We start from the raw sequence: 26,210 nt of genomic DNA on the forward strand, positions 1-26,210 counted from the left end.
CTGGGATGCGTGCTGGCTGTTTCCCGTCAGTGCTGTCATCCAGTGTTTGTTCAGTGGGAGATGAGCTAGATTGCGTGCATCCATGTGAATATTTGTCTGTGGACTGCTGAGAGCTGCTTGTACTTGGCGATAATACCCATGCACCATCAATTTATTGGACGTCATTCAGGGACTTGGGCTACATATATTTTTGTGTGACTGTATGTTTACTTGCAATCTTACATGTGCTATATATGCCGAAGGCTGTGTATGACCAGCAGTAATGTGTTTTGCACTGTGGCCCCGGAAGAACGCTGTTTTGTTTGGGTATCATGTATGGTGGAATAATAATTAAAATTAAACAAACATCTGCATGAAGAAGAAACTTTGGATTACTTGCTCTAATCAAATCCATTCTTTAGAGCTGGCGGTAAGTTACACAAAAAATTGTAGGACAAATTATAGAAAAGATAATATTTATACTATATGTAGCTTGAAATTGTTAGCAACTATACAAATATATTCAATAACTTCACTACTTCATTATGGTTAAAAATGTTTAATTATTTGCTGTATCTATATACTACTAAAACTCTCATGCTCTATCTGCCTGCCTGTTTGTGACCTCCAATTAGCACAAACAGTGCATTACAGCGGCACTTTTTTTGGTTAAATCGAATTAAAATGCGCTAACTTACAGAATGCAGGCAAAATTCAGGGTTATATATTCATATAAAATTGCTCATTTGCAAAAATCAACAGGCTCCCTTTTAACCCGCGAGCCGATCCGCCATCATGGAAATCTGGACGCGACAGCCCGAAGCATGCACACGGCCAGTCTCAGCAGCGACACTTACCGGAGCAAAAGGGCAGGGCAGCTCTATTTCGAGGGGTCACATTCTGCTAATCACCATCAGCATGTGCAGTATTGGGACAGATCTAACTGCCACCCATCAGTAAGAGTTAATTACATCTTATTGTAATGATGTACTTCGAGACACCCATAAAACCCCTTGCTGCAGTCAAAGGATAGTGTTGACTATATCACATCCATTTAGGAGAGCGCAAACACATATCAAGAATAATCAGCATCCTTTGGTGTTACTGCTTTGTATCTTCTATCCAGCATTAGGGTAAAAAAAAAATGGTCAGCCTAATTATATCGCGTGGAGAGGGAAGGGGGACATTATGGTCAAGAGATGATGCCAAACGTTGTCGAGAAGTGGTACGGAGAGGGAGACAACAAGAATCGGATGAGGCCAGGGCTGCATGACTCCAGGATCAAAGAGTCAGGACAAAAAAAGATGAGAGAAGAAGAGACAGAGGAGGAGAGGCATGCACATCTCCAGGATCAGAGACAAACAACAAACAGCAGAAGAGATGAAGAGACAGAGGATGAAAGGACTGCAAGTCTCCAGAATGACAACAAGAGGCACAAGGGTGGCAGATAAACCAGAAATGATGCCATCAAAAGTGTTCTTCGTTAAACAAGGAGGAGCTATATTTGCTTTGCTACACGTCGTTCTTCTTGAATAAACTGAGGTTTTCTACTTCAGTTTCCAAAGCAAAGCGATACCAATAGCATTCAGGAAAATTTAATGTTCATTCTGGTCATATCAGACTGCACTACCCTTCTCTCAAAGGGTGCCCCAATGGGTCACCCTGTTGTCTAGTAATCCTTATTTCCAAATCACTGAGAAACATTTGTAAATTAGAAGCACAATTTTTATAGCTTGGATTTTATTATGTACTTACTCCATGCAGGTATACTGAAGCGCTGCTGGAAGCCACAAATGTCTTTCAACCATGATATCTTAATATTCACAGTCCGTGCCTGGAGAGTGTATTTACGTACAGAGTCTTCTCGCTCATGCCAAATTTCAAAGGATCTTTCATCGCCCTCCACAAAGTCATTTATATCAATATTAGTGAGCTAGGGAAAGTAAAGGAGTGTAAATTCTGGGTAATAATTTTTTTAAAAGGTGATTCTTATGTTCATCTTCAAGAATGATGAAATATGGAACATCAAAAGATCACACAGGTTTTACAAAGATGAACAGTAAATATTTTATTCAAAGGAAAACCCAGACCATTTGTTTTAATAAACTACATAGCTCCATATAGTGATACAATACAAAAAAATTCTGATGAGAGGCCTTGAAATGTTAACTCTTTATCACTACACAAAAGATGCTTGACCTCCTGAGTGTATAAATAATTTTATTTATCGAAAAAATAATAAATTGACCATCTAAATGTTGTGAAACAAAAGCAGAAATGCTTTGGGCTAGTTTTTGCTCTGTTGCACTGTGCTTTTTGTACCATATTACAAGTTGGCAATGACAGCACAAAAGGTCACATGTTCAGCACAATTCAAATTTCTACCAGGTTAAAAAAAATCACTGGCTTCAAAATCAAAGTAATTGCCCCGTAAATTTATACTAATTGAGAGAGTTTATAAACTTTTGAGCAGGCTCTAAAAACAAAATACTTTTGGCATATCTACCTTAATAAACATAAAAGTGAAAACAGAAAAAAGCTAGAAATACTCAGTAGTTCAGAGTGCATTTGTGGGGAAGAAATAGAATTGTATCTGTAAATTATGCCCAATTTGACATTTGGGCCCCAATTCTACCCCTGCAGTGAGTTACCATACGTACACAAAACTGTATGCATACAAAATTTTGCCACGTTTGTTCTTCCAAAGAGGTTAACCTACTTGTACATTTTCAACCCTTAATCAATATCTCCATGTCCTCTCTAAGCTCAGGCAAGTAGCTAATGCTGTTTAGTATTTAAGAAGGGAACCGGGGATAATCCCGGAAACTACAGACTGGCGAATCTCATGTCAGTGGTAAGGAGGTTACAGGAAGGAATTCTGAGGGATAGGATTTATAAACATTTGCAATTAGGGAGAGTCAGCATGGCTTTGTGTGGAGCAAGGCCCTTTAACAGTGATGATAAGCAGAGGGATCTTGGATTCCACGCTCATACCTCCCTGAAAGTGGCTACACAGATTGACAGAGTGGTTAAGAAGGCATATTGTATGATTGTCTTTATTAGTTGAGGAAATGAGTTCAGAAGTTATGTTGCAACTTTATACAACTCTAGTTAGTCCACATCTGGAGTATTGTATACAGTTCTGGTTTCCCCATTATAGGAAGGATGTCAAGGTTCTGGAGAGGGTGCAGAAGAGGTTTAACAGGATGTTGCCTGGATTAGAGGGCATATGTTATAACGAGAGGTTGTATAAACCTGGGTTGTTTTCTCTGGAGTGGCAGAGGCTGAGGGGAGATCTGATAGAGGTTTATAAGATTATGAGACGCATAGATAGAGTTGACAAACAGTATCTTTTTCATAGGGTTGAAATGTGTAATATCAGAGGGTATGCAATTAGGTTTAGAAGGGGTAAATTTCAAAGGAGATATGAGAGGCAAGATTCTTTTATACTGAGAGTGGCAGGTGCCTGGAATATGCTGCCTGGGGTGGAGTTAGAGGCAGATACATTAGGTATTTTTTTAAAGAGACATTTAGCACATGACTGTCAGGAAAATGGAAGGATATGGACAATGTGTAGAAAGAAGGGGATTAGTCTAGTTGGCCATTTGATTACTAATTTAGTTGGTTCAGCACAACATTGAAGGGTCTGCTCTATGTTCTAACCCTTCAAATTTACTTGAAGGAATAAAAGTACATCGTTAAATCTTTATCTTTTAAACTGTCTTGTCATGAGGCTCCTAAAATCAATTACATATAAAAGAAGATAATTCTTAATTGATCCTTTTATAAAAACAATGAAAACAAAGCACTAAAGATTCAGATTTCTCCGTGACAGATCTTTTTTGCTATACTAGCCTGACAATTGATTAATTTGCTGAGATTTCTCACAGAGGCTTATTACACTGATGGAAAGGCTAATTAGGAACATTAAAAACAATCATACTGTTACATGAAAGATTCAGTCTCACAGTGAGGTTTAGTTCAGGGCTGCCCAGATTTCTGATTCAAGCATGGTACCTGAGCATTGTACAGCAGGCTAAGCTAGGAATTATTTTTCCATGGAAATTAGGAAAAGTCTATCTAGGATGTAATTTCACCATCAACATGCAGTAAGTGAACCTGCTCATATTTATTTGCATGGACTAGCAGGTTTTGGTCACACAACACCCAACAAAGCTACAGACATCCCTGGGAAGTGGAACTTGTGTTTACCATTTGAAAGAAAACAATACAGTTCTGAGTTTGAAAGAAAATATGTAGTACCAACCTTCATCAGGTTTTTAAAGACATAACATTGTGTGTCTGTCCTGCTGTCTCTTCTTGTTTTACAGATCAATAAATGGTTTTTAAAGAGAAAAACAATACGTTTGTGACCTTTCCATGATAGTTTTGCACCAGGAGCTCCTTCCCATACAATGAAGTGCCCCTAAAGAAAACACAATTAAGAACAACTTTATTTTTGTGGGAATAATATAAAAGTATTCTAAAATGCTGCACACAGATCTTCAAATCTACATCAGATCAGACTGAATTAGGTGCCAATCCCAGCATCAAATAATTGTCACAAAGTACCAGCAACAAGAAAGAAATCAGCTGGTATGTAAGGGACACTATTATCCCAAAGTCCTCTTGCAAGTCATCATGTTTCTATATGGTGATACATTACTTGTTTCTTCACCTTTACCAGATTAGCCCTGCAAAATTCACTGGAAGGATAAAGGAACCAAGGTTAGTTTCCTCTCATTGAGCAACATCTACAACACTAAGGCCCTAGATGCAAATCATTGGTTATGTTGGGCAGGCAATGTCATTCACATGTCTATCATCAAACTGCTAAGAAGCACTCTGTTCTGAGCTCTGTCATTATGAGAGGAAAGGATTCAACAATGGTTCAAACCATCCTTTAAGATATACATTTTTCGCATTGTCTCTTGAAAATCTCTGGCCTATAACTACTTAGAATGGAGGAGGAGCATTTGATTTTGGATTGAAAACCTGTCGTGCATGTATTGAAATCACACAGAAACCCGATGTGAAATGGCAGGAGGAGCTAGGCTACTAAAACACTACCGCAGAAATCCCACCTCTCCCGGAAGTTCCGGGAGTCTCCCGCAAATTGATGGTGCTACCTCCCTGAAATGAGTTTTTGCAGGGTGAGATGTCTGCTACTGACCCATCTACCCTATCAGGCATCTTCTGTGGAAGAGTCTGCAGTTCCAACATTGATATCAAAAGTCATTGTAGAACCAACAAAATCCAAGTGGAAACAATTTATTCTTGATCCCAAAGGACCTCACTAAAGGAAGAAGACTGGCTTGGTAACTGAATCCCAGCAATTACCCTTGAGGAGAAAACATTTCTACAGCCATGCAGGTAAATTGATAAATCAGTCTACTATTATCACATGAACTGAAGCATAGTAAACAAAAAAATTGTCTTGTCTCCCATTCATTCAGATCAATTCATTACAACAGTACATTGAGGTAGTACAACATAAGGCAATAACAGGGTGAAGAATAAGATGTTAGTTACAGAGAAAGGGCAGTGCAGGTAGACATTAAGGTGCAAGGTCATAATGAGGATTGTGAGGCCAAGAGTCATCTTATTGCACTAGGAAACTGTTCAATAGACTTACAGCAGATTAGAAGCTTTTTCAGGCTTTTGTATCTTCAGTTCAATGGGAAGAGGAAAAGAGAGAATGTCCAGAGTGGGTGGGGTCTTTGATTATGCTGGCTGCTTTACTGAGGCAACGGGAAGTGTACCCTGAGTCTATGGAGGGCAGACTGGTTTCTGTGATTTACTGAGTTGTGTCCACAACTCTCTGCATTTTTTTTTTGAGGTCAGGGACAGAGCAGTTACTATACCAAACCATGATGGATCCGGACTGGAGGCTTTCTGCGGTGCATTGATAAAAATTGATGAGTGTCAAAGGGGACATGCCAATTACAACAGTTTAAGCACAGTAAAGGTGGTAAAAAAACATTTTGGGGATATTTTGCTAGATAGGTTAAATTCTTCAGTTTATTTAATGATGAATTGGGTAAATCTAAAAATCAAAGTAGACAGACAGAAAATATTCTTGCAGAGCGGAAACTAAAAAATAAACATTCCTTGCTGTTGTAAAGAACTGCCATGTGAAGCGCAGCCATGCAGCACATCACCTTCCTCTCTACCTATGAATCTGTTCAATATGTGAACAGATAAATTCGTTAAATTTATTAAAGTTCATGTTTCCGGGATCACATGAATCTGAGAAGCTGAATTCAGTAAACTTGGTAATTTGTGGCAGAAGATAATCATGAAACCTGAGGATATAGCAAAAATAAACTGGGCCATTAACAGCGCTGATCTGGTCAACATCTGACTACAATTCAACTTTACACAGATTTTATTTGAATGTCCACAGGAAAGAAGAAAAGTAGCAAATCATTCAGTACATTGAGCCTGTGCCTCAGGGATACCAGAGAAGGGAACTCAAGTAGTAGGAGCAGCAGTGGGCTATTCAGCCTTTCAGGCCACTCCACCACCCAACAGGAACATGGTTGATAATCTATCTCAGTGACATAGCCCTGCTCTTTCCCCATTTCCCTTGATACCATCTGCATTTGGAAATAGTCCATATGGTTCTTAAAAATAATTTTTGGCATGGTCCCTACAGCCATCACAGTGAAGGATTTTCTTATTTTTAGTTCTCAACCTCTTTTTCTAAAAATCTGAGACTGTGATCCTTGTTCTCCAAAGCCAAGGGAAGCATCTTCTTAAAACCCTTGATTGATTTATTTCAATTGGATCTTGTCTCAGTTTTCTAAATTCTGGTGAATATAAACCTTGTTAACTTAATATTCCTCATACAGCTGTCCTATCATCCCAGACTGATGAATTTTTGCACGGTATCAGTAACAAATCTTTCCTTCACTGTCATTTATACAGAATTGCAGAATACACTACATCAGCTGTACGAGCTTAGGAAGGTTGACTGCATCAGCTTTCCCAACGGCAGTCAGGTTCAGCAATAAATGTTGAACTTCCTACAGATGTTCTTTTGCCATTAAAATATGATTTTATTGTTAATGAAAAAATATATTTTTAAAAATACCTGTCTGATTGGGTCACCAAGAGATTCCAAAGTCCCAGGATAGTTTTCAATCATGGAAACATGCAAGTTATTATCAGCTTGCTTGGGAAGTGCAGACACTACAGCATATGCTTCTTCTAACAAAGCACAGTTTTTATTGCTTCTTGCTTTGTTGCAAATTAGCTCCTGAGAATGAGATGTAAATTAAAAATTATTGCACAAGTTTAAAAATCTATTAAACAAATCAGAAACACATAATTCTTAATTTGCAAATTGTTTTCTGATGCTTCAGAGGGCAAAACAATTAGCATTTGGACTCCAGCTGCAAATGTTATGGTGAAGGGGAGTCATCATTAAAAAGCTATCAGTCAAATACAGTTTAACAATAGATTCAAGTTCCATAGAGAGTGGATTCTAGATAGAATAGTAAAATACCAAAGATGCTGGAAATCTGAAACAAAAACAGATACGACACCCATCTATTCAGACAACATCTGTGGAACAGAAATGTTGTTAAGATTTCAGGTTATGTACTTTTATCAGAATTGAAAATATAATGGAAAGATAATTTTTAGATACAGGGGAAGTGGGAAGGAGAGAAAGTTGAGAAGTGAATGGCTGTGATAGGAGGATGGAAAGATGCAATGCCGAGACAATGTGGGATTTCTAGAAATAATACGACATTTAGATAATAATGGGACATCTAGCTCTGGAGGAGGATAAATGGAGTAGGAGATTCATTATTTGAAATTACTGAACCTATTGTCCGGAAGGCTACATTATGCCTGGTAAAAATTAAAGATGTTGTTCCTTAAGTTTACATTGAACAGAAAGAGTGTAGAATGAGGAAGTTAAATGCCAGGTAGCAAGAACTTCCAGTCATGGCTGGAGTCTGAATGGTGTTTTCTGTAAAGCAATCATCCAATCTGCATTTTTTGTCCTTGGTGTAATGTTTGTAATCTGAAGAGAAAAATAAAAGCATTGATTTATGCTAATTGGATACTTCCCTGCAGCCAAGTATCACGAACATTTATCAGCATCAAGCGTGCTTAGCGCAAGTGCTGAGAAATTTGGAATTTCAGTGCCAGTCATGAAGTTGCAGACTTGCAGTCCACTCTTTACTTGCTGTTTCATAACTGCACCCCGACTTTGATACACCCTGATTTTCTTACAATAAATCTTTATTACATAGCACGAGAAACCTGCCTGCTGCTGCCAGGCTTAGCATAGGAAAAGCAATTTAATTGCAAGAAATATTTTTAATAGCTTTTCATGTGAGGAATGTTTAAAAATATTCAAAACTCTTATTGATTTTGTCAGTTAGTTAGACAACAGGCATGATTTAGCTGGCTGTTAGTTATCCACAGTTGATTCATGTGTGAAATTGGTTTTGCCTCTACCTTCTCATTCCCACACCTTAAAATTAGTTGTACTAGTTGCCATGCATGTAACACCTTTACAATCAGGTCAGGACCTGATAGCACTGGATCCTTTTTAAGGAAAACATACTTACCTCAAAGTTCAGCAAGTCCTTGCCCAGTAGATTTCAAGATAAGACCACAAGACATAGGAGAAGAATTAGGTCATTTGGCCCATCATGTCTGTTCTGCCATTCAATCATGGCTGAGCACACATTATTTTCCACCTCCTCGGTCCACTCCCTAGCCTTCTCCCTGTAACCTTTCATGCTGTGGCCAATCAAGAACCTATTAATCTCCGCCTTAAATACACTCAACCACCTGGCCTCCACAGTTGCCCGTGGTAACCAATTCCACAAATTCACCACCATCTGGCTAAAGAAATGTCTTCACATTTCTGTTTTAAAATAGATGCCCCTCTATCTTGAGGCTGTGGCCTCTTATCCTCGACTCCCTCACCACAGGAAACATCCTATCCATAGCTATCCTGTCTAAACCTTTCAACATTTGAAAGGTTTCATGAGATCCCCCTTCATCCTTCTAAATTCCAGCAAGTACAGAGTCAGAGCCATCAAACGTTCCTTGTATAACTTTTTCATTCCCAGAATCATCCTTGTGAACCTCCTCTGAAACATCTCCAATGCCAGCACATCTTTTCTTAAACATGGAACCCAAAACTGTTTATAATACTCAAGGTAAGGCCTCACCAGTGCCTTATAAAGCTTCAGCATCATATCCTTGATCTTGTATTCTAGACCTCTTGAAATGAATGCTAACATTGCATCTGCCTTCCTCACCACCGACTCAACCTGCAAGTTAATCTGCACAGGGATTCCCAAGTCCCTTTGCATCTCAGAGTTTTGGATTTTCTCCCCATTTGGAAAATAGTCTACATGTTTATTTCTTCTACCAAAGTGCACAACCATGCATTTTCCACTTTCTTGCCTATTCTCCTAATCTAAGTCCTTCTGCAGACTTACTGTTTCCTCAACACTACTTGCTCCTCCATCAATCTTCGTATCATCTGCAAATTTAGCAACAAAGCCATCAATTCCATCATCTAAATCACTGACATACAGCATAAACAGAAGCGGTCCCAACACCAACCCCTACAGAACACCACTCGTCACTGGCAGCCAACCAGAAAAGGAACCTTATATTCCCACTCACTGTCTCCCACCAATCAGACAATGCTCTAAACATGCTAGCAACTTTCCTGTAATACCTTGGCTCTTAACTTGGTAAGCAGCCTTGTGTGGCACTTCTGAAAATCCAAACAGACATTTAACACCCACTGCATCCCCTTATCTATCCTACGTGTAATCTCCTCAAAGAATACTAACAGATTCGTCAGGCAAGATTTTCCCTAAAGGAAACCATGCTGACTTTGTCTAATCTTGTCCTGTGTCACCAAGTACTCCATAACCTCATCCTTAACAATCAATTCCAACACTTCCCCGACCACTGAGGTCAGGCTAACTGGTCTATAGTTTCCCTCCTGCTGCCTCCCGCCTTTCTTAAAGAATGGAGTGACAGTTGCCATTTTTCAGTCCTCTGGAACTATGCCAGAATTCAGTGATTCTTGAAAGATCATTACTAATGCCTCCATAATCCCTATCGCTACCTCTTTCAGAACCCAGGGTGCAGTTCATCTGGTCTGGGTGACTTACGCACCTTTCGGTCTTTCAGCTTTTTGAGCACCTTCTCCTTTGTAATTGTAACTGTAACTGGACTCACTTCTTTTCCCTCGCACCCTTCAACATCTAGCACACTGCTTCCACAGTGAAGACTGATGCAAAATACTCATTTAGTTCATCTGCCATCTCCTTGCCCCTCATTATTTCTCCGACTTCATTTTCTAGCGGTCCTATATCTACTCTAATCTCTCTTTTACTTTTACATACTTGAAAAAACTTTTACTATCCACTTTGATATTTATTGCTTTCATATTTCATCTTTTCCCTCCTAATAATTCTTTTAGTTGCTTTCTGTAGGTTTTTAAAAGCTTCCTAATCCTCTGTTTTACCACTAATTTTTGTTGTTGTATGCCCTCTCTTTTGCTTTTACATTAGTTTTGAGTTCCCTTGTCAGCCACAGTTGTACTAGTTTGCCATTTGAGTATTTCTTTGTTTTTGTAATACATATATCCCACACCTTCCTCATTTTCCCCAGAAACTCAAGCCATTACTGCTCTGTTGTCATCCCTGCCAGCAACTCCTTCCAGTTAACTTTGGCCAAATACACTCTCTCATTCCACTGTAATTCCTTTTACTCCATTGAAATACTGCCATGTCAGACATTTCTCCCTATCAAATATCAAGTTGAAGTCAATCACTGTTTCCTAAGGTTTCCATTACCTTAAGCTCCCTAATCGCCTCTTGTTCATTACAGAACACCCAATCCATAGCTGATCCCGTAGTAGGCTCAATGATAAGCTGCTCTAAAAAACTATCTCGTAGGCATTCACTCTCTTGAGATCCATTATCAACCTGATTTTCCCAATCTACCTGATTTGATGCAATTTTTTACCAGCAGAGCCACACCATCCCCTCTGCCTACTTTCCTCTCCCTCTGATACAATGTGTAACCTTGGTCATTCAGCTCCCAACTATAACCATGCTTTAGCCATGATTGAGTGATGTCTACAACCTCATACCTGACAATCTGTAAGATCTCCCACACAAACAAAATACAGTGAATCCAAAAGTCTCAGTAATTATTATAAGCCATTCAACTTATAGTAGATGCTTCAGTTTTATGAGTGGCAGACTATTGACACTTTTTGGTATCCATTAGAATTCCAGACAAACTACTTAAGAACATGACTCACCTTCAGAACAGTTTGATACTTCAGAAGTCTATTAGGAGGTTTATCCAAGTAAGTATGTATCGGCAGAATTGGGGTTTCTGATTGGTCCTGTGTAGAAGCTACTTCTTCTGTATATTTCTGCAAACAATAATATTAGCATTCAAATTGAAAGCAAATTTCCTGTTTTCCACAAAATATGTAACAATATAATCATATTTGACTACCAGTGATCAGGTATACATGCTCTATAGAACAGAATACATAATGCACTCAAGGAAAATGGCAAATTCAATTATTTAAGGGATGAAGGGTTCACTGCCAATACCAGTAATTTTTCTTGATTTTTAATTCCCCTTAAGATGTGCTGATGGTGAGTAACTCTGTTCCAGTCTTTTTGGTGAATGTACTCTTCTGGTACTACTGTACAGGGGATTCCAAAATATAGATCCACAATGATGAGAAAATGGAAATACAAATCAGGATGACTTGAGACTTAGGTGTACACCCACAGGTAATGTTCCAAGGGACCTGCTTCCCTTGTTCTCCTCAATGGGAAGTGTTATAGGTTTGGGAGAGTTATTTGCTCTTTCTTAGTCATTTTGTAATGGAAGCATGCATCTGCAGGGGAGTGAATGCTCTATATGCCACTCAAGTAGGTTCATTTTTCTGATTGGAGTTAAGCTTCTTTAGTGAGTTAAATCTATGTTCATCAGGTATGTGGAAAATATTGAATCACACTCCTGACTTGTTCTTTCCAAGTGGTGGGATTATTCTGAAGGGTTATGTCATAAATTTATGACTGCAAAAATTTCTATCTTCTGAACTGTTACTGTGACCAATGTATTCATCCTTCAATGCATCTATTTGCCAAGATTGATTAAATGAACTGCCAGCCATTTGAAGGTAGAAGAAGAACTAAATTCCATCATCTCCCAATTTGCTGATCTCTCTCTACATCTACAGTATGGAAGAACTTTGGACAAGGACTTTCAAGGACACTATGGCAGCAATTGTCACCCTTCCCTGTGCCAGTGGAACTCACAACACACTATGAATGTCTATGACCATCTTTTCCTACAAACAGTGTCTCCTGGGGCGTTGCTCCTCAGTTAGATACACAAAGCATTCACCCCTAATTGTCCTCTGTGGATTGGATTTCCTATTCCACTTCCTTTGGCTCCCTCTTCCTCAAAGGGAACCCCGTGGCCCATTTTCTCATTCTCCAGATCATAGTTAGGACCCTGCTGACCCTATGTCTGTCTCTCATAACATATGGCTGAAAACTTCAGTAAAGACTTTATTGATTTCCCATAAAAATATCAGAACAAAACAGCACTACTGATTCCAAAATTGTGGTTTTTTATCAAAAATTCAGAAGCTATTCTCCAACTACAGCTCAGACACATTGAAAGCTGCTGCAGACTCAAGAGGATAAGTGACCTGTTCATGCTTGTATTTCTTGTGTTGTTACCTGGAAATCTATTTAGGAAGCAGAATCAATGCCGTTATTTAACTGAGGAGATTTTTATGGATGGATAAGCATGAAGTAAACATTAAAAATGAAAATTTCTGTTCCTCTATGATACTAAATGAATTATTTAATGAAACTACAGGCCTAAATTGCTTTAGCAAAGTTGACATCTCACGAGTTTGGCTTAATGTTCTTTAGCATACTACTTACGTTGTAAAAGTCCTGGACGGCTGGATTAGTGATAACAGATTCAGCCTGTACACTTCCAACCAGATATTGTAAGTATTTATCAAATCCATCGCTGTTATTGATGAAACATAACGCAATATCGTCATCTGTCTGGCATTTCATGAGGTTTTTCAGGAAGGTGCTAAGAAAATAGGAAAACATAGTAGACTTGTCAAGCTTTATTTAAAATCCTCAGCAGGTCTCACTCTTGCACTTGGGACTTCATCGCCACCACAACTTAAGAGGTGAACAGCTCCCTTTGGGTTAGGGATCTATTTAGCATAATAAAACAAACCTTAGGTGCTTGTAATACTATATTTGTTTTTTAATTTGGCACCCATTCATTCTTATCCTACACTGCCCCATTTTATTCTCCACACATTACCCTTATCCCCTCACTTACACACAAGACAGTTTACAATAGCTTGTTAACTTACCAGCCACTATGTCTTCAGGACATAGGAGAATGCTGGAGCACCTATGAAAAACCAATACTGTCACAGGAAAAAATCTGGGTGTCTAGACTGAACCAAGTCACTGGACCTGTGAACCAGTGTCTCTATTACCTGGTCCCGAAGAAGGGTCTTGGCCTGAAATGTTGACTATCTATTCATTTCCTAGATGTTGCCTGACCTGCTGAGTTCCTCCAGTATTTTGTAGGGTGTGTTTCCCTCTATTACCTCAGCCACTCTGCCAAATAGATGAAGCTGCAGCACTAATCCCCATGGCGCTCCACTTGTTACTGATTATTAAATGGTCCATTTAACTTAACACTGATTTGTGTTAGTTAGTCACTCCCTTAATCTATGTCAGTGTATTACACCCAAATGAGAGGGCTCTTGCTACATGGTACCTTATTGAGTGCCTTCTGAAAGTCCAAATACACTGCATCTACTGGTTCACCTTTATCGACATATTAATTGCCACTTTAGTAAAGAATTCCAGCATTTTTGCACTGATAAATTTTAGACCATCTGGGAATCATTTAAGTCCTCACTTTTATTCTTGGATGCAAACCACCAATTTCATATAGGACTTTACCCAATATCATTTTTTTTTCAGGAGCTCGGTCTGGGATTAATGCTAAATACAACAGAATTAACTACAAATAAATTCAATCCAGTTTCTAGGCAGTGGTGTGAGGAAGAATGTGGAATGCACATGTGTATGCCAAGTAAATGAAGTATTTTCACCATGCAGAGGTGGATTTGGAGCCTACTGTATATCTGAGTGAAATTAAGGATGAAGAAAAGTCACAACGATGTGACTCCTGTGAGGAAGGCTCAGGAAATATGGATGACTATGACAGGTTACTATTATAATAAAATGCACAACAGCTTCAGAACTTGACAACCATCCTTAGACCAGTTAGACCAATGCTTAGTGGATTGAACTGTTGCTGCTAAGTTAACAAATTTCACATCACACTCCAGTGATAATAAACCTGATTCTGATATACCGAATGACGGGTGCAAGAAGTATTTCCTCAGGACAGCACCACAAGCCAGGCATCTAATTTGTTCTGATCAGACCACATGGAAAGTGGCATGTAAAGCACACTAGACTGCCATGTCACATTTACCTTCTTAGCTCATTTAGAAACTGATATGTCTTTCATCATATTTTAATGGTTAGTGGGGGCAATAGTTACAATTTTCAAAGCAATTTTCTGGCATTTGTCTCTGTGATATCAACATTTCACGTAGCACATCATATTCAAAGTAGTTTTATATGTAAGCATACAGGAATTTGCATTCGGTTATTCTACAACCTCATATTACAAACCTGCTGTGGAAATCAGTAATTTCATTAATGTTTCGGAAAATTGTTTGTTTGCCATTCACTACTGAAGGTGGTACGTCGGGCGCTGTTTCTGTATGTTTGATGTAATGCTCAACAAAGAACTGCAAATCTCTTGTGAACTCTTTTTCAGTTTTGATCAGATCTTGTACAAGGAGGCTGTAATCACATCAATCACAACACTCAGTTAGAGGAAGATCAAATAATACTGCAAATTTCCTTTTATTCTTCAATGAATATTCTGTGTAATGAAGAGACTTTTTCCAAATGAACATAAATAATGCAACAAAGTGTTGCATTAATTACTGATGCCATTCATTTTGTTATCAAATTATAGGAAGATAGATAGATACTTCATTGATCCCAAATTACAGTGTCACGGTAGCATTACAAGTGATATACAAATTTACAAGTATTTGAAGAGATGTAAGAAAAATCTTTTTAAAAGTTACCTCAAACAGTCTAACAGGAGGGTGTCCTCACTTCCCCGGCTATAGGTTGACTCATTATACAGTCTAATGGCCCAGGATAAGAATGACTTCATATAGCGCTCTTTGGAGCAGCGGAGTTGTCTTAGTCTATTACTAAAAGTGCTCCTCTGTTCAGCCAAGGTGGCATGCAAAGGGTCAGAAACATTATCCAGAATTGCCAAGGTTCTCTTTGTCCTACCACAGCCTCCAGTGTGTCCAGTTTGACTCCTATAACAGCACCAGTCTTTCTAATCAGTTTATTGAGCCTGTTGGCATCAACTGTGTTGATGCCACTGCCCCAGCACACCACCACATAGAAGATTGTACTGGCAAAAATGGATGGGTAGATCAAGTGAAGGAGATGCCTGGTTACTCCAAAGGGCCTCAGTCTCCTCAGGAAATAGAGGTGACCCTGGCCTTCTTGTACACAGCCTCTGTGTTGGTGCTCCACTCAAGACTGTCATCCAGGTCCACCCCCAGGTACTTGTAGGTCCTCACCACTTCCATGTCCTCACCATCAATAGCAACAGGGTGCAGTGCAGGCTTAGTCTTCTGAAAGACCATTACCATCTCTTTTGCCTTCCAGATGTTGAGTTGCAGATGTTATAGATATATTACTGTCCCGTAATAGATTACTTTTGTGGTATAGGTAGTCTAGGTAATGGCTGCAAATATACATTGCACTAGTACTACTGACATCATCGGTAACTCCTTCAGTCAGATTCTGTTGTAATTCAGGTAACCATTATTTGTCAGGATGTTAAACATGATAAGAAAACATCGTCACAGAGGTTTGTGCTTCGCTAAGGCACTCTAAGGTTTTGGTTGATTCCTAAAGCCTTCATATCCTAATTGTAGACACCATTGGATACCATACTCTTTGGTCTTCATCTGCAAGTCGCCTATTTGGGATATTCTTCACCGTAAAACTGACAGTCTAGGAGAGGGTGTTGATGAATAAGGAGGCTTTGCCAAGTACAATAATTGGTGAGTGACAACAAGTGGTTATTGCTACCTTTACTACTTTAACTAAGTAAAGGTTGGACTTCAGATTGTAGTAAATTGCACTGAAAGTGGAATAAAGTCTCCATGCAATTCAGTGATGTGTGACCACCAAGCAGAGCAAGTAAAGCGTGAGACTCTTGCAGCCAATCCCCTTTCAAACAAATACACCACATTTTGTACTATTGGGGGCAATGATAGTCAACTGGAAAATTAATTTGAAAGGTAATAGTATCGGGCCGGCTGGTGGTGCAATGACATCGGTGCCGGACCCAGGAGTGGAGGTTCCTGGGTTCGAAACCAGTCGGGTCCGCTCCCGAGTACACTTTCCATCCATGCCGGGTTGAGTGTCTAGGTCACAACTCAACCTCGTAAAATAAAGGGAAAAATACTGTGAGAATGTCCGTGTGGGGAATGGCGTGCCACACTGTCTCTCTCTCGCTCCGTGCCTTGTAAAAAGCTATGAAAAGGACGTCATCACGGACGCACACATGCACGCACACGCAGAGACTTACACGCACACAGGCACGCGCCAAAAAAAAAGTAATAGTATCAAGTATTGGTATCCAGGTTTCTTACTTTGAGGACATAATTAAAATAGAACAGTAGAGTAGAAATGGATCCAAGTTTACTCACTATAGTTTTCTCCTGTACTCATCTTCTGTTTCAATCTCTCCGGAGAATTCAGTGCTTTCCAGAGGAAGTTCAGCTGAGAACTAAAGAATTAAATCTAATCAGCAGAAAACACATATACTGAACATTCGTTTAGTTTAGGTTACATTATCAGTGGAAAAAAAAACACTGCCTAGTGTCAGACATACTGAGATTTCAATAAACACTCAATGTCGCTTCAGTTCAGAACAACAAAATGTTCAGTTGCAGTATCCTGTATATAACAAGGTCCTATAAGTAATTTGCATAATTTATTATGTATTGTTACACACATGCAACGCTGTAAAAGTATCAGCAGCAATAGAACACACCTGGTGTCTGGTTTTGATGTTAAAACCACTATTTATTAGTATCTACTCAATATAGTAACTTAAACCAGGTAAACCAAAAGTTAGCAGTGTTATGCATATATATGTGAGTAAATATAATTCCCAAACTTGTTCAAGCTCAGGTGGTAAGGTTTAAAGTCCTACGATGGTAATGTAACAAAGTTCAGTGCAATGCATGGAGTTGTTGTTATTGTGAGAGAGAGGTATTTGTAAATCAAAGAGGAATCCACGATAGGAGAAGAACAAATAAACAGGTGCCGTTGGGCTTCCGTCGTCAGCTCCGAATCCACACACGAAGTATCATCGACAGTGATCTTCCAGTTCCACGACATACGAAGCAACTCCAACTGTGATTTGCCACAGGGATACCTTCTTCAGTGAACTACCACACCCAGGCAAGGGTTAACACACACGTGGTATTCACAAAGGTATTCCCTAACCAGAAGACCCACTCCTGTGGATTAAACTATGTGATAATCACACATTCGTATTTGCTGGCAACACACATAAAATTTGCTGGTGAACGCAGCAGGCCAGGTAGCATCTCCAGGAAGAGGTACAGTCGATGTTTTGGGCCGAGACCCTACGTCAGGACTAACTGAAAGAAGAGCTAGTAAGAGATTTGAAAGTGGGAGGGGGAGGAGGAGATCCAAAATGATAGGAGAAGACAGGAGGGGGAGGGATGGAGCCAAGAGCTGGACAGGTGATTGGCAAAAGGGATATGAGAGGATCATGGGACAGGAGACCCAGGGAGAAGGAAAAGGGGGAGGGGGAAGCCCAGAGGATGGGCAAGGGGTATAGTGAGAGGGACAGAGGGAGAAAAAGGAAAGAGAGAAAAATAATGTATCTGTATATAAATAAATAACGGATGGGATACGAGGGGGAGGTGGGGCATTAGCGGAAGTTTGAGAAGTCAATGTTCATGCCATCAGGTTGGAGGCTACCCAGACGGAAGGTGGAACCTTCCAACCTTGGAGGAACAGCATGTTATATTCCGTCAGGGTAGCCTCCAACCTGATGGCATTAAATACAGTAGCTTATATTTTTATTTAATCATTTAGGGTACATGGCTAGGCCAGGTTTATAAGGATTTGGGTCAAATATAGGAAAATTTCACAAGTAGACACCTTTATTGGCACAGATGAACTGAGCCAGTCGTGCTTACTGGACTTACTGAGTATGCCGACAAGAAAATGAATATATGGCTTATATATGGTGACATATATGTGCTTTGATAATAAATTTACTTTGAACTTATGGCCTAAAGAATTGCTCAGTTGTACAAGAAACCTATCAGAAAATAGCTTTACTTAAACAATGAATCTTTCTGTGCTGCTAATACCTGACAATTGACAAGTTTAGTGTGCTAACAAGTCTTCAAACTTCCGTCTGATTATGTGATACATTGAGAACAGGTTTTCAAAACAGCAACATTTTTTTTTCCCAGCGACGATCTATCTATCTTCACTTTTCTGAAGACCATATTAGGTAAAATGCATGGCTATTTTTATCTGGTTACTTTCTGCAAAGTGCACGCCTTTAAAATTGAGGCTTCAAGTCTAATTGCACTCAAAGTAACATTTCTAAATCTAGGATTGGTAAATAGGTGGTGAGCAAATTCTTTGTTGCACCCTGACAGTACATTCAGTATTAAATGCATTGTACTGTATGAATGCAGAAATCTATAGAGTTCATAATTGTTTATTCAAAAGGAAACAACTTAATATTTCTACAGATATTTATACATAACATGATACTTAACCGGATTTGTAAAATTCACCTTCAGCCTTTTGTCCAGATAGGCAGGAGAAACCCAGCCCTGTCTGGCTGGTGTGCTTTTTGTAGGCTTTGTCCTAACCAACCACTTGAGCGGATGTGCAGAGTCAAGAACTTCCACAAATTGCCCTTCTTTTAGGTGAATGGACTCTTTCTCCGTTGGCAATGGATTGTAGTCTGCTGTAGCCATGTAAATGTCAAAAATCTGCCACAAGGAAAGGATGGAGTTAAGTTTATTTAAAAATTGCTAGGCATTGAGATAATCTGAGACGCAAGAGATTCTAGTTTCTGCAGTAGTCCTGAGCAACACACACAAAATGTTGGAGCAACTCAGCAGGTCAGGCAGCAGCTATGGAAGGAACTGAGCAGATGATTTTTTGAGCTGAGACCTTTCATCAGGACTGGAAAGGAAGAGGGCAGAAGCCAGAATAAGAAAGTGGGCGGAGGGGAGGAGCACAAACTGTCAGGTAATAGGCAAGTCCAGGTGAGAGGGGAAAGATAGGTGTGTTGGGGGAGGGGGATGAAAGGGAATGATGTATGATGATAGGAGTTGATCAAAGAAGCTGCCTGACCCACTGAGTGCCTCCAGCATCTTAAGTGTGTTGCACTGAGATAGCCTGTTTTACTTTCATTGTCGTGCTGTCCTTCTCACAAGACTTACACTTTCTTGTACAAAGCTGAAAGTCTAAATAGAAGACATGTTAGTCAACATAGCCAAACCCCAGCCTGTCCTCAAACATCAAACAGATTCCACTCTTATGACAGCAACTAGCCTAGTTTTGATTAAAATCAAATTGTACCCCACTTTACATCAGCAGCACAGCAGTGGAAACTGCAAGCAGTTTCAAATTCCTGGCAGTGCACATCCTGCACAACCTCTCATGGCCCTAGAACACATTCTACACGATCAGAAGAGCTCACCAATGCCTGGACTTTCTGAGGAGGCTGATGAGAGCTGGACTATGCATATCTATACTGAAGTCATTCTACAGATACCCAGTAGATTCCATCCTAACAAGCTGCATCACTGCTTGGTACAGAAACTGCACTGCGGCAGACAGAAAGGCTCTACAATCAGTGGTCAAAACTGCCCAGTACATCACCGGCACCAACCTACCTGCCGTCAAGGACATATATATAGAAAGGTGCTGGAGAAGAGCTAGTAACATCATGAAGGAACCCACCCATCCTGGTCATGGACTGTTCGTCCCACTTCCATCAGGGTGGGGGCTAGGTAGCATCCCATCCACTCCAGGACTCAAAAACAGTTACTTTCTCCAAGCAGCAAGGCTGATCAACACCTCCACCAGCTAACCTACCCATCCACACCCCCAACCACAACTACTTTATCATTTCCTGTCAGTCTCCTTATATGCAGACACTCCTGTGCTCAGCATCACTTTATGGACATCTATTTATATATGCTATTTTATGTATTTATATTTATTGCGTTTACTTATTATTACTGTGTTCTTATCTTATTGTGTTATGTTCTTGTGCTGCATCAGATCTGGAATAATAATTATTTTGTTCTTCTTCACACTTGTGTACTGGAAACGACATTCAATAATATTGAATATTGAATCTGATAGAATGAAAGTAGATTTTTATACCAGGAATTAGAAGAAAGAAATTAAAGAAAATTAGTCACCAGATATTAACATATACAAAATGCTATAGGAACTCATCGGGTCAGCATCTATGGAGAGGATAAATAGTCAACATTTCTGACCAAAGGGTCTTGGCCTGAAACACTGACTCTTTATTCCTCTCCTTGGATACTGCCTGACCTGCCCAGTTCCTCCAGCATTTTGTGTGTGTCATTCTGGATTTCCAGCATCTGCGGAATCTCTTATGTTTATCACCAGTTATTAAGCAAGCTTATGAAGCTACGGATAACAGGTTCATGGATCCTGATGGACTTCATCCTAGCATCCTAAAAGAAATGGCTAGAGAGTTCCTAATTTTTATTGATTTAGACAAGACTCTATTAGCTGAAAAATAGTCAATTTAACTCCAATCAAATAGTCAAAAATAGTCAATTTATTCAAAGCACAAGGGAGCACAAAGCAGAAAACTACTAGACAGTTAATTTAAAGTTTATCAAAAGAAACATTTTTAAGCCATTATTTAATCTGCTTTAGCATGACAAATATCCTTAGACAGCTCCTTTATGAGAGAAGTTTAAATTACAAACTCTACCTCGCCTCTAGTTTCTGAATCTTCAGACTCAGAGGAAGATTCATTGACAATAGAAGATGGCCTGGATCTACCATGACGTGGAGATGGAGATGGAGTCTTGCCTTCCTCATCACTTTCTGCTCCAGGAACACGCAATGAAGCTGAAAAGTAATGTAAAGTTCTGAATTACCTTACTGCTACTTTCCATTCATTTTTTTTTAAACTATTCTTTTCAACACAGATGGCATCCTTCACCCATTGTACTTCACCTGAATTTTCAGGAAAAAGCTTAATATTTGTTTTCATTCAGTTTCAAAGTAAGTTTATTATCAAAGTACATACAGTGCCTTGAAAAAATATTCATCTTCCAATCCTTTGTTCACATAAATGAGTATTACAACCAGTGATTTTGATCAGTTCAATTGATCAAATTTGTGAATCACGTTACTTTTTTCACAGTAGAACCCCAAAAACAAAAAAAAAATTGTAAAGCATGAAAAAATAAAAATTCAACTACTGAAATGTCAGCAGTTCAAAAGTATTCATCCCTCTTTGCACAGTACTTAGTCGATCACCTCTCTCAGCTATTACAGGCAGTAGTCTTTTTGGATGAGCCTCTATTAACTTTGCACAATGTGATGGGGCAAGATTTGCTCATTCCTCCTTACAAAATTGCTCAAGCTGTGCCACATTAGTTGGGGAGCAGCGGTGGACAGCAATGCTGAGGTCTTGCCAGAAATGTTTGCTCGGGTTAAGGTCTAACTGAGCCATTCAAGGACATCAATCTTCTTCACTTGAACCCACTCCATGGTTGCTCTGGTGGTGTACTTCGGGTCGTTGCCCTGCTGAAAGATGAACTTCCTTCCCAGTTTACCCCTTCTGGCAGAGGCCAACAGGGTTTTATCCAGGATCTCTCTGTATTTAGCAGCTTTCTATGGTTTCTATAGGTCAGTGGGACTAGGCAGAAAATGGTTCGGCACAGCCAAGGCGGCCCAAAAGGCCTGTTTCTGTGCTGTAGTTTCTATGGTTTCATTCACCTTCCCATCAATCCGGACCATATTTCCAGTCCCAGCCACTGAAAAGCACCCCCGTAGCACAATGCTACCTCCATCATACTTTACATTAGGGAAGGTGTTACCTGGCTGATGAGCACTATTAGATTTACACCATATTTACCACTAAAAAAAGCGCAAATCCTTGCACGTAAAGAGTTTGCAAAGGTCACTTTGAAGATACTGTAAAAACGTGGAAGAAGGTCTTGTGGTTGGATGAGACTAAAGTGGAATTTTCTGGCCTCAACACTAAGCAGTTTTCCCTACCTGATGACAGCAGTGAGAAGAGTGTGTGGGCAGGATGGTGGGGGCCCTTGATGGATGCTGCATTCCTACAACAGCGCTCTTTGTAAATGTGCTCACTGTTGGGGGAGGCTTTACCTGGGATGGACACCAATATTTTCACTACTTTTTGTAGTTTTTTTTCCATTCAAGGGCATTGATCTTTCCATACCAGGGCATTATGCAACCAGTCAGTATCCTCTTTACTGTGCACCTACAATGCCTATAAAAAGTATTCACCTCCCTCCCCTTGGAAGTTATCATGTTTTATTGTTTTACAACATCGCTTCATGGTGAATTTAATTTGGGTTTTTTGACACTGATCAACAGAAAAAGACTATTATGTCAAAAACAGATCTCTACAATGTGATCTAAATTAATTACAAATATAAAACACAAAATTATTGATTGCAAACAAGAGAAAATCTGCAAATGCTGGAAATCCAAGCAACACACACAAAAAGCTGGAGGAACTCAGTAGGCCAGGTCGCCTCTATGGAGAAGAGTACAATTGACGTTTCGGGCCGAGACCCTTCATTAGGGTTGAAAACAAAAAGATGAGGAGTCACAGTATGAAAGTGGGGGGAGAAAGTAGAACCACACCAAATCATCACTGGTGCAGCCAACTGGTTTTAGAAGTCACATAATCAGTTAAACGGAGATTGGTTTTTGGAGACCTGTATGCAGTCAAGGTGTTTCAATTGATTATTGTAAAAATATACCTGTATTTGGAAGGTCCAACTGCTGATGAGTCACTATCCTGGCAAAAACTACACCATGAAGACAAAAGAACACGCCAAGCAACTCCATGAAAAGGTTATTGAACTGCAAACGTCAGGAGATGGATACAAGAAAATTTCCAAGTAACTGAGTATCCCTTGGAATACAGTTAAGTCAATCATCAAAAAATGAAAAGAATATAACACAGCTGCAAATCAGCCTACAGCAGGTTGTCCTCAAAAACTGAGTGACTGTGCAAGGAGACTAGTGGGGAAGGTCATCAAGAGACCCATGACAACTCTGGAGGAGGTACAAGCTTCAGTGGCTGAGCTGGGAGAATGCGCTATCCAGCTGTTTTACCAGTCGCAGCTTTGTGGCAGAATGGCAAAGAGAAAGCCACTGTTGAAAGAAACTCACATGAAATTTTGTCTGGAGCTTGCCAGAAGGCATATGAGAGACTGAAGTCAGTTGGAAGAAGATTCTATGGTGTGATGAAGCTAAAATTGAGATTTTTGGCCATCAGACTAAATGTTATGTTTGGCATATGCCAAACACAGCACACCAACAAAAACACACCATCCCTACCATGAAGCATGGTGGTGGTTGCATCATGCTGTGGGGATGCTTTACTGCAGTAGGCCCTGGAAGGCTTGTGAAGGTAGAGGGTAAAATGACTGCAGCAAAATACAGGGAATTCCAGGAGGAACCTTGATGTAGTCTGCAGGAGAACTGTAACTTGGGAAAGATTTGTTTTCCAGCAAGACAATGACCCCAAGCATAAAGCCAAAGCTCCATAGGAACAGCTTAAAAACAACAAAATTAATGTCCTGAAGTGGCCAAATCAGAGTCCAAACCTCCATCCAATTAAGAATTTGTGGCTGGACTTGAAAAGGGCTGTTTACTTAGAACCTCCATGCAATCTGACAGAGCTTGAGCAGTTTTGTAAAGAAGAATGGAGAAAAGTTGCAGTGTCCAGATGTGCAAAGCTGATAGCGACCTATCCACACAGACTTAAGGCTGTAATTGTTGCCAAAGGTACATCTACTAAATACTGACTTGAAGGGGGTTAATACTTACGCAATCAATTATTTTGTGTTTTTTTATCTGTAATTAATTTAGATCATGTTGTAAAGATCTGTTTTCACTTTGATACGAAAGAGTCTTTTTCTGTTGATCAGTGTTAAAAAGAGCCAAATTAAATCTACAGTGATTTAATGTTATAAAACAATAAAACATGAAAACTTCCAAGGGACGGTGAAGACTTTTTATAAGCACTGTATATAAATTTGTCAAAGATTTAGATGACATGCCAAATGTGCCCAAACCTCTTAAGATAGTAGAGATGTTTCTGTGCCTTCTTTGTATTGGCAGTTACTGGTGCGAAGCTGTATCAGCGTTTGCCCTTCCCTTGGACTACATCACTGACGTGGAGGAGGGAACCCGCTGCATGAGCAACAGCTGGTTCTTCAAATCTTCCTGCCCAGGATTGTGCCCTGAAGAGGTCACAGTCCACCAAGGGCACAAACGCATGATCCCCTGGGATTGACGGCTGCCTACTAACTACCTGCTGGACCCAGTATAGATCCACTGAAATAATAACAGCAAGGAATTTAAAGTTGCTGACTTTCTTCAACTCTGATCCCCTGAGGGGTACTGGCTCATGGACCTTGGGTTTCTTCCTCCTGTATTCAATAATCAACTCTTTGGTTTTGCTGACATTGATTAACAGATTGTTGTTGTGGCACTATTCAGCCAGATTCTCAATCTCCCTCCTTTATGCTGATTTGTCACCATATTTGATTTGGCCCACATCAGAGAATTTAAATATGTCATTGGAGTTGTACTTAGTCTCACAGTCATAAGTATAAAGTGAGTAGAGAAGGGGGCTAAACACGGTCTTGTGGTGCACCTGTGCTGATTGAGATTGTGGAGGAGATGTTGTTGCCAATCTGAACTGACTGAGGTGTGCAAGTGAGGAAATTGAGGATCCATTTGCAAAAGGAGGTATTGAGACCTAGGTCTTGGATCTTATTGATTAGTCTTGAGTGGATGATACTATTGAACACATTGCTGTAGTCAATGAAGAGCATCCTAATGTACGCATCTCCACTGTCCAGATGTTCCAGAGATGAGTGGAGAGCCAATGAAACAGGCATCTTATGTTGACTGTTGTAGGCAAATTGGATCAGATGCAAGTCATTCCTCCAGGCAGCAGTTAATGTGGTTCATCACCAACTTCTTAAAAGCACCTCATCACAGTAGATCTGAGTGTTACTGGATGACAGTCATCGAGGCAGGCTACCATATTCTTCTGTTGAAGCCTGCTTGAAGCAGGTGGGTACCTCAGATTGCTGAAGTGAGAATTTAAAGGTATCAGTGAACACACCAGTCAGATGAATAGCACAGGTCTTCAATATTGGGCCAGATACTCTGAGTGGGCCAGATACTTTCTGTAGGTTCACCTTCCCTAAGGATGCTCTCATGTCGGCTCCAGAGACTGAAATCACAGGGTCATCAGGATCTGTGGGAGTTCATGAAGGTGCCCCCATGTTTTGACAGTCAAAGTGAGCATGAAAGGCATTGTCACATATGTCACTTGATTTCATTTTGTAGGAGGTGATAGCATTCAAGCCCTGCCATAGCTGTCGAGCATCCTTCAGTGATTCAAATTTGATCACAGAATTGTCACTTTGCATGTGAGATGGTTTTCCAGATGTCGTACTTGGACTGCTTTCATTTTACTTTGTCGCCAGACCTGAACACTGCTGATTTGACCCTCAGCAGAATGTGGATCACATGGTTCATCCAAGGCTTCTGGTTGTGTAAGACTGAATGATTTTGTGGGGACACACTCATCTATGACTGTTTTTATAAAGTCCCTGACAATCGTGGCAAATTCGTTCAGATCCTCTGACGAGTCCTTGAACATGGCCCAGTCTACCGACT

The 26,210-nt window shown here is 39.9% G+C and overlaps 1 protein-coding gene across 7 annotated transcripts in view; it reads right to left on the reverse strand.

The window, feature by feature from the left end:
- Positions 1-26,210, reverse strand: part of obscnb (obscurin, cytoskeletal calmodulin and titin-interacting RhoGEF b) — a 487,178-nt gene that overhangs the window by 45,422 nt on the left and 415,546 nt on the right. For all 7 annotated transcript variants that reach the window (XM_063044498.1, XM_063044500.1, XM_063044497.1 and 4 more), the window contains 9 exons: positions 21,232-21,371; positions 19,034-19,234; positions 16,889-16,968; positions 14,766-14,939; positions 12,963-13,122; positions 11,303-11,419; positions 7,076-7,240; positions 4,247-4,405; positions 1,735-1,912 (listed from right to left, as the gene is read on the reverse strand). In XM_063044498.1, coding sequence (XP_062900568.1) covers positions 1,735-1,912; positions 4,247-4,405; positions 7,076-7,240; positions 11,303-11,419; positions 12,963-13,122; positions 14,766-14,939; positions 16,889-16,968; positions 19,034-19,234; positions 21,232-21,371 — 1,374 coding nt within the window. The remainder of the gene's footprint in view (positions 1-1,734; positions 1,913-4,246; positions 4,406-7,075; positions 7,241-11,302; positions 11,420-12,962; positions 13,123-14,765; positions 14,940-16,888; positions 16,969-19,033; positions 19,235-21,231; positions 21,372-26,210) is intronic.

Source organism: Mobula hypostoma, chromosome 3 (genome assembly GCF_963921235.1).
Source record: "Mobula hypostoma chromosome 3, sMobHyp1.1, whole genome shotgun sequence".
Taxonomy (NCBI): domain Eukaryota; kingdom Metazoa; phylum Chordata; class Chondrichthyes; order Myliobatiformes; family Myliobatidae; genus Mobula; species Mobula hypostoma.